Source organism: Eptatretus burgeri, chromosome 1, assembly GCF_056783735.1.
Source record: "Eptatretus burgeri isolate ZD-2024b chromosome 1, Ebu_testis_v1, whole genome shotgun sequence".
In the NCBI taxonomy this organism is placed as follows: domain Eukaryota; kingdom Metazoa; phylum Chordata; class Myxini; order Myxiniformes; family Myxinidae; genus Eptatretus; species Eptatretus burgeri.
The window spans coordinates 79700439-79710438 of record NC_140961.1 but is presented as its reverse complement, the minus strand read 5'-3'; the positions used below and the strand labels follow the sequence as shown (position 1 = coordinate 79710438).

The window sequence follows — 10000 nt, the reverse complement described above, 5'->3', positions numbered from 1 at the left end:
CTTATTACCTCTGCCACCAAACGTGGACAGAGGTTATTTTTCACCCCTGTCTGTTTGTCTGTGTGCAGGATACCTCAAAAAGTTGTGGACAGATTCGGACAAAATTTGATGGACAGGTTGGGTATGTGACAAGGACGAATTGATTAGATTTTGGTGAAGATCTGGATCCAGATACTCCAATTTTTTTTAATCTTCCAATTGATTCTTCAGCATTGAGAGATAAGGCAAAAAAACGACATATATATCATGATGTTTCAAAAAGTTGTGGATGGATGACAAAACTTGGTGGATGAGTTGGGTACGTGGTAAGAACGAACCAATTTGAATTTGGTTCAGGTCCGGATGCAGATCTGGCCTATCAGTGAGATAGAAAACGTAAACTGTTCAGCTTGGTAGAGGTATGCGCTCTACTCAGTGCCGTTCTAGTTATCCCCCCCCCCCCCAGAGGGAGGGAGCGGGATATTGTAATCGTCCGGTTTGTTTGTCTGTTTGTTTGTCTGTCTGTCTGTTAGCAACTTAACGGCAAAACGGCTTTAGCAAACACCATCAATATTAATCCAAAGGTGGGCAATGAACCTTGGACGACCCCATTAATTTTGGGTCCAATTGGATCAAAGGTCAAGGTCAAGGTCACGAAAATATCAAAATCGTTTTTCGCTCATAAATTCGTCAAAAATGATCCGATTTACTTAAAACTAAGCTTATAGTGAACCTTATTATATTTGTCACTTATAATCCTACCCATTCCTAGAGTGAAAAATGCATATTTGTGAATATCGGTTGGGTCCGAAGTTTTGGGGGTCGTGGCCATCGGTCAAAATTACAAATTTTACATTAAAACTAAAACATGGTTACGAAAATACCACTTTACGGGAAAACGGCCGGCTCAAACACTGTCAAATTGTATCCACAGGTAGGTAATGAACCTCAGACGACCCCATTAACTTTTGGGTCCAATTAGGTCAAAGGTCAAGGTCAGGTCACGAAAACGTCAAAATCTTTTTCGCTCATAACATCGTCAAAAATGGTATAATTGACTTCAAACTAAGACTAAAATATTCCTTATTCTATTCCTTATAATCAACATTCAGGTTAAGGATGTATCAAATTTAAATTTGATCCCCAAAATAACTTTATGCCTTAAATGGGCGGGATTTGTTGTGCCTGGTACCACTTGTTTGTTTTTGTTACTTAAACAATACTATCATGTCAGAGGCATCCATTAACACAGACTCCTCTGAGCCAGGGGTATAAAAATCCCCATGTATTCCAAAAGTTGATTTAGTTTACTGCATTCAATCTTACGCCTACACTCCCTCAATAATCACCCAAATAGCAGTGAAATGTGCGCGAGGCAAAAGATGGGAAAATGTCATCATTAAAACGGGTGTTTTGCAAAAAATAAATATGGAGATAAGGGTAGAGAAGATGGCATCAATAAAACAGACAACCAAGCGGTTGACAAACAAGTAGGGATGAGAGTGCACGCAAACTTATGTACAAGGAGAGAAATAACCAAAAGAATAACACAAAAACAAACACTTGAAAATATTTACAAGCTAGCTTGTCGATACAAAACATCAAAAAAAAAACACCAAATAAGCTGAATATTAAATTGCGAGGAATTTAGCCCGATTTTGACGATATGGATTTCTCCAGGAGCTAGTATAAATGAGTTGTGAGGATTTTCCTGGCCTTTCGAGTTCTGGAAAATTTCTTTTTTGTTCTTAAGGACCTACAAGGCCTATGGGACCCGTGTGATATATGTACAGCATCCTCTGTGAGCATTTGATCACTGTTAAAAAAATAAATAAATAAAAAAAGAATCACATATTCAGTGAAATATTATATTACACCAAATATTACAAGTGAAAATGTACAGATTTTGCAAAGAAGAAGAAGAAGAAAAACGATAACCCGTCTGAACAGTTAACTACATAACATACCACAGAAAGTGCTCTGTCTTCCTGGGTATCTGCCCAGATGGTTCGCCAAGCAAGGCTGGCCATAATGACATAAAAAACAACAGTTGCCATGTTCCGGGGATCAAACACGCTCTGTACCAGTGGCACAGAGCCCATTGTCCAATCACAGCAGAGTGCTGATGGTGCCAGCAACAGCCAGCTGTTGAGTGACAGAAGATAGTTGTACGTGAGCTGTCTGGCTGGCGACAATGTCACAGCTGCTGGATTATCAAATCTGCAAAGATGAGTTGAAAGTTATCTCTACCTTATCTTCAACCATATCCACAGTACATCTTTCAAAAGTCACATTCTCTGCATGCACCTCACAGCTCAATCGAGCTCTTGATCATGATATTTACTTTATCCACCCTCATTTATTCTAATGGGAGCACTTGCTAAAGTGTGTGGGTTGAGAGTTACCTGAAAGTTAAGTCACAAGATCCCCTCCAAATAAATATGTGGGTCATTTCCAAATAATATTGCGATGGCATAACATGTTATCATTCCCAAGGCAGCATTGTATTTCCATCGCAAACAGAATGCCATTCACAAATATTGGCAATAATTCTGAGAATTTTATTTTTCGAGATCCTGTTTTGATGTTACATATCCGTCGTTTCCCAGAGCCATGCTATCTGTACTTTACCAACTTAATTCCCTGTTGGCTGGAAGCCTAGATTTTGTTTTGGAAAGGTACTTCTGAAAAAAGGTCAAAACCATCTCATTGAACATCTCAGCATTCAGCTCCAACTCAACCAAGTTCGGGCATCCTGCTGAGGTTGCCAAGCTCGCTGCCTGAAGCAATAGAAAGCCACCTTCATACCTGGCTTCCTGTCTTTACCCACTTGCACAGTCAATGCCTTGTTATTAAGGGAACCCTTCCTCCACCCCCCCCCCAATGGATGCCGTAGTGCAACAAAACAGTGTCTTGGGCACAGTCTGCTCCTCATATACATAAAAGATTACTCCAATGCTCAGGAAAACATTCTATACCATTTTGCAGACAACTCCACATGGTGCCATACAGTACCCCATCTCTCTGACAGGAAGACAACGGCTGTGTCATATCTGCTTCACTGCAATTCATTAGATATTGATCTGACAAAATAGATATGTCTGTCAATTTTGGCAAATTTCATTGTCTCACCCTATCTCTCCAGAAATATCAAACAAACACAATGATATATTTCTATCGTCAACCACTGTATGAGGTTCAACCTCTTGAACTTCTAGGCCTCACAATCAGCCATGACCTCTTCTGGAATGGCCCGACAGAAAAGTTGACCTCCAAAGCTAGCTGCAGACTGGGAATCCTCCATGATTCCTTTAAAAATAAGAACTATTTAACCTATAAGGCCTTTGTCTGTAGCTCAATGAACTATAAATTTACCATTTGGGCCTACACCACAGTTTCAGATAAAATCTCAAGCTCTCAACATTATTGACATCTGCATTGAGGCCAAAGTGTATTACTTGTTGCTCTCAGATTGCAGATAGGAATGGTGGCTTCTCTGTGTATAACGCCTCTCCTCCAGCCTTGAACACTCTGGTATCTTAGCCCTCCAACCCAACCAAGCTCGTCCAGAACGTATTCATTTTTCCAGTAACCTCCTCCTGGTTAAACTCCTGAAATCTCGGCTTACTGGCCACCTCAAGTGTTTTATTCCTCTTTTCTACCATTTATGAAACTGCCTTCTGGAGGTGGTGCAATCACAGTCTTTCTTCCAGGGCTTCAACCAAGTGGTGCACCAGCATTTCATGTCATCCCCCATTCCTATAAACAATCTTTTTCACCCCCATTAACCATAACGAACCCAACCCACTTATTTTGATTCCTTCTCTCATCTCTCGACTTTTTCTGTTGGTTCAATCCCCTGCTTGTGGCATCCACCTGTGGTCTCACTATCAGAATGTTGCCGTTTTTTTCCCCTCACTCTTCCATGAATGATTATATATAAATATATATATATATATATATATATATATATATATATATATATATATATATATATATATATATATATATATATATATATATATATATATATATATATATATATATATATATATATATATATAGTCATGCACTACTTAATGACGGGTATAAGTTCTGAGAAATGTGTCGTTAAGCGATGTCGTCATTGTGCGAACATCATAGAGTGTACTCACACAAACATAGATGGTATAGCCAACTACACACCTAGACTATATGGTATAGCCTATTGCTCCAAGGCTACAAACCTGCACAGCATGTTACTGTACTGAATACTGTAGGCAATTGTAACACACATCCAAGATCGACGGAAGACGTGTTCGTTTTTCCTTTGTGCTGTTCAGGACGGCCATTTGTGTTGTTAGCGGCTGCTTCCAATCTCTCGCATCAATTTTAGAAAGGTGAATAAATAGTGTTTGGATTTTATAAATAATCTTTGCATCGATGTTATAATTTACAAATGAAGAAACGAGCACCTGTCAATTGTGTGATATATTTTCGGAACAGTGCGAATGTTTTAAGAACATAAAAACTTCACTAAAAACGAACTTGTGTTTTAATTTCGACTGTAACAACAACGGTTTATTCACAGAATTCTTTAATTCAAAGGTAATTTGCTTGCTGGAAGGTAAACGTGCAAAAAATGGGTCAAATCGGGTGAAAATAGGGGTGTTTTAGGATGTTAGGTCAACATTGGGTCAGTTTGAACGCTGATTTTCTTGAATCCAGATTTAGCGCGACCCCCGCGACGATCGCAATGACATTTTATGGACCTCAACGATCGTGTTATAATGGGGCCATGCTGTAGTTGTTTATTATCATTATCAAGTATTAAGTACTGTACATAATTGTATGTGCTATACTGTACTTTTATACGACTGGCAGCACTACGACGGCTACGACATCACTGGGCGATCGGAATTTTTCAGCTCCATTATAATCTTATGGGACCACCGTCGTATATGCGGTCCATCGTTGACCGAGACGTCAAAATGCGACGCATGACTGTATATGTGTGTATATATATATATATATATATATATATATATATATATATATATATATATATATATATATATATATATATATATATATATATATATATATATATATATATATATATATATATATATATATATATATATATATATATAGTAATTATTAAAATGCACAGCCAACCAAAATGATAAAACTTGACCAAGCTCATACATATTTTAAAACAAACGAGCGTGAGCTAATCAAGTCTCATGGTGACGTTTCGTTCATGACACACAAACTTCCTCTTAGCCCAGTGAACAATCAAGTGGTGGCCTACTTTATTACCTCTGCCACCAAAGGTGAAGCGGGTTTTGTTTTCATCTCTTTCTGTCTGTTTGTGTTTGTTTGTGTGCAGGATTCGGACGAAACTTGGTGGACATGTTGAGTGTATGAAAAGGAATAATTGTTTCCATTTTGGTGAAGATCCGGATCTGGATCCGGATCTGATAATTTTTTGAGTGATTCTTCACCATTGAGAAATAGGACTTAACTAACATATACATATATACATATATATCACGATATCTCAAAAAAGTTGGAGACTGATTCCTATGAAACTTGGTGGACAGGTTGGGTGTGTGGCAAGGACGAATTGTTTTGATTTTGGCGACGATCCGAAAATTATTTAATTTTTAAAGTGATTCTTCACTATTGAGAGATCGGGCCAAAAACTATACAGAGCATGATATTTGAAAAATGTATTGGGCCGGATATGTTCTTGTGGATCGGGCATTGCGTGGCAGAGGTATGCGCTCTACCGAGTGCCCTTCTAGTTCTGCCTTGTGTTAATCCTCATCCAGTCCAACACACTGATGTTCGGAGTGGAAAACAAAATTATTACTTTTCTCCCTGTTGTTAATGCAGATCATCCTTGATCGATTGTCTGCTCCCTCTGCATCTGTTTCCTGTATGATCTGGTTTAAAAAAAACGTATGTGCATTAAAACTTGGCAAGTTATTGGGCATGCATCTGTACATCGAAGTTAGTCCTCCTTGGTGATGTGATGTGGTCACATGGTCCTGTTGTAGATGGGGTTGGAATGTGGGTGGAGTGAGTCTGCCTCAGTGAAGATTGTGTTATGGGGCATATCTTTAGTGGAGTGATTCATGTGCCCTCTGGGCTCAATGTTCCAGGCATGTTGTGAGTTATTTGTGGTCCACACTGTCCTCGTTTTTGGAGTTTGCACCAACCACTTTCTGCTTTCTTTATCAAGCGGTAGTACTGTGCGGGAAGTTTTAATGTTTCTTCCATTAATCCATCATCCTGTGTTTCAGCATGCTAAGATTCTAAAATTAGTCGACGGTGTTTCCAAAATTAGATTCCAAAATTAGTCAGCAAAATTAGTCGGCATGACTTCCAGAATCTGTGTATTGCTTTCATCATAACTGTGACCAAAACATATGCAATGATGTGCTACAGCAGATTGTGAGGCCTTCCCCAGCCTCGTAGATCTGGTATGTTTATTTATCCTCAATTTTAAATGTCTTCCCGTTTCCCCGACATAAGCTATGCCACACTCCCATACCGTGTGATGTACCACATCTGATCTGTCCTCAAATGGTATTTCATCTTTCAATTTAGTGATGGCATGACGAATGGTGTCGAGGGGTTTGTATGCTACCCAGATTTCTGCACTACACAAGAAGTGAAAGGTGAAAATTTTGAAATTGGGTGTCGACTTTCTATAGGCAGTGTAGATAATTATGTCTCCCGGACAGACAGGATGGCCAAGAGGTACGCACACTCGCCTCGAAGCTGTCAAGCCTGGGTTTGAATTCCAACCCAGACATAAACTGTCATCTCGATGTTTCATCAGCAGGGTGATTTATTAATGTGTCTGCCATCCCTCAGATGGGCGTTAACCTGGGCATCCCCTCTGCCGGCATTAGCTGGTAGATGTTAAAGATCCCACCATGTCTTTTGCGAAATGTAGAGGAGCTATTGCCAGCACCCTGAACAGATTAAAAATTCCTGTCCGAACCTACAGAGAGCATTGTATCAGCGGCACAGCCGGACCCTCAGCCAATGATGCTACTCCACAGCCTTGTGCTCCATACCATAGAAGATCAGTCTCCCAAAAAATAAACACAACCCTATTTACCAAGTTTGAAAGCATATCAACATTATGGGATTCCTGATGCCTCTGCATTACATTTTGAACAATCGCTGGAAAATAATGGACACATACATTTACCTGGCCCATGAAATAGGAAAATAATCTGGTGATTTTCCTGTCTCATTATTGTAGCTACATCAATCCAGTTTGCTTTATGAAATGCTCCTTAAGTAGAAACTATCAAAAAGTTACAGCACAGCAAGATGTGATTGGTGAGATGTTAGAGCGATTGGGATGGGAATAAAGTGGGAGGAGGACATTTTCTTGGTGCATAATTTGAGCAAAATATCCCCAAGCGGGGCATACAAATAGGAAACATGGTGAAGCCTCACTCCTCCCCAAGTTAAGTGTTCCTTAATGTTAAGTTCCCTTCAGTTTTGTTGGCAGGCACACATCAGGGGTAGGAGCAAAGCATTGTTGGAGTAGATGCCCACGCATTTACGACCAGGTCAGTGTGCCAGCATTCAGGACTGTTCCCGCAAGCAAAGTTAGTCACTTCCAGATTATTTGTCTGCACAAACCTCCCACTCCGTGCCATGGAAAGTTTTTGCACAAGTACCAGGAAAGTTTAACGTGTCCGTTTTAATCTTCTCTGGCTTTGCCAACTACATTTTGCAGGTTTTTCCAAATTTGTTTCTAACCTGTTCTGGTAAAAGTGCCTTTTGGATGAAGTGTAAAAGTGGGGAAATACCGGGTAAACACGGGCAACTGAGACTGGATAACCTGCACCCGAACCAACACCAGTGCCAATGTGCAGAGAAGCAGCACCAAGATCTTCAGACTGATGGTGCGCAGCCACCCAGGAGGTCCTGCACCTTTACCCTGCAGCAGCTGCAGCACACTGGAGCACAGCTCACCCAGGGAGAGCTGAAAGCAGAGCCAAACAAAAAAAAAAAACACCAATTTGCTCCTTGTTTAAAATATATAATTCAGGGATTTTATGACAGCAGAATAAAGCCAGTAACAAGAAGAAAAAAATTGACTTTCACCCACAATGAAAACTTGTTGAGCATTGCACACTTTCAAAATCACTTAAATGACCTGTCAAACATTCTGGGAGGAATTATAATCACGTCACAATGATGCGGCTTTGTGAAACAAATGAACTGGAAGTTTAACTGGCATTACACAAGGACTCCAAGGCTGTGGCAATACAATTAGCACCGTTTTAAGAGATGGCAGTTCGCTGATTTATTCGATACCATTGTGAATTACAGTGGAATATTTTCACAAACATTGCTGTCAAGGAAGGAAAATATTTCCTACACCTGTTTCAGCCAACTGAGCAAATATCTAACCCAATATAGATGCCGTTGGCAGTTTATTTCAAGAAAAACTACAAAATAACTCGCACTTATACAATGCTTATGCATACATTCAGCCAAAACAAACAAGAAAAACGACATAAATGTGGGCGCACTTGCACTGACATGTTGAAAAGACACAGAGACGAAGTCCTACTGTAATTGTTTGTGCCAGAGAGCGGTACAGCATTTGAGCATGGAAGCTGCAAGTCAAGTTAAAGCGAAGTAAAAGGAAAATTTCAAAATAAGGCACTTTATACATATGAGTTGATCATGAAAGATATTTTATTTTTACACTCTTAAAATGAATCACATTAAGAAGCATCAAATAACTTCAGTAATTCCCCAGTAAATTTCCTGGAGGCAGTTGCCTTGTCCGTGAGTGGTTTCAAGGCATATATAACATCAGATGTGCATTTCACCACCAAACGGGGCAAAAAGTTGGCTGCCTCCAAGTAAATTACTTGCACATCCACCGAAGTTACCTTCACTGCTATGTGGTGAATTTTTTTTATATAAAGAAAGCAAAATGAAAATTTTAGACAATGATCACGTCTCGTAATTTTGTTTTCAGGACTGTCACTGTCAAAACTTTGAAACCACACCAGTGGTAAGCGCGAGTCTCGAGCTCATGTTGATCAAGTCCCTGCTCTTTGTACACACCACTTGAAATCGGTGATGCAGAAGGACGGGCTAAATCAAATACTGTACAAGTAATGCTACTTGGCATGGCAATCGATCATGAAGTTCTCAATAATTCAAACAAATCCATTGTTCGTGATGGTATTTTAATATGCAAGCAAACTTCTTCCTGAATTGGCTCTTAGGCCGACTTAACAAACTAATACACCATTCAAGATGGAAGGCAAAATATAACAAGTGTAGTGCCAAAAAAATGAAATTTAAAATCTCCCAGCAGTGTGTACGTGAGATGATATATATTGTTACGGCCACGCGTACCGAGTGTATTATGAGGGTTAATCCCAGTTTGTCCTCGGAAGAGCAGGACCTGGGACCACCGCTCACAATTAACTTTGTGACATGGTGGGTTGCTTTAGAACCACGAACATCAATCAGTTAACCACGAGAGCCAGTGTCCACCATCTAATTTTGCCATTAAACTAAAGGTCACGTGGCTTTCTGAATGGGGAGCATGCCCTCAGCAAAGCACCAATCTTATCTTGATTGGATCTTAATTAGGGCGGCCGAGCGTTTAAACGCTGGTGCGTGCCGACTATGACAGGTCAATTAGTTTGGTAATTACCTCCCAGTCTATCTAGGTTCGGACAATGCTGGATCAATCGAAGGAAATAAAAGGATAAGCACGGACAGGTTGGAACGTCAACAAGGAATTTATTAATGAGGAAAAAATAAATAAAAAGAACTTATTTCCTTGTGGCGAAAATAAGTACATTCATATCAATCAAAATAATCGCAAGCAAATAAAGAATTAATCAGGCATTGATAGAAAAAGAGACAAAGAGCAGATGCTTATCACTATGCCTTACTTTACAATTAAACACGAGACAAGGGTACCCAGCAGATCATTCAGGGGGGGAGAAGAGAAATCCGTTCTCGCTCACCA

At 39.7% G+C, this 10000-nt stretch overlaps 1 protein-coding gene across 2 annotated transcripts in view; it reads right to left on the bottom strand.

Annotated features, from left to right (window-relative positions):
* The window catches only part of TMTC3 (transmembrane O-mannosyltransferase targeting cadherins 3), a 293500-nt gene that overhangs the window by 172399 nt on the left and 111101 nt on the right, over positions 1-10000 (bottom strand). For both annotated transcript variants that reach the window (XM_085890215.1, XM_085890224.1), the window contains exons 6-7: positions 7803-7978; positions 1947-2199 (exon numbers count right to left, since the gene is read on the bottom strand). In XM_085890215.1, coding sequence (XP_085746341.1) covers positions 1947-2199; positions 7803-7978 — 429 coding nt within the window. The remainder of the gene's footprint in view (positions 1-1946; positions 2200-7802; positions 7979-10000) is intronic.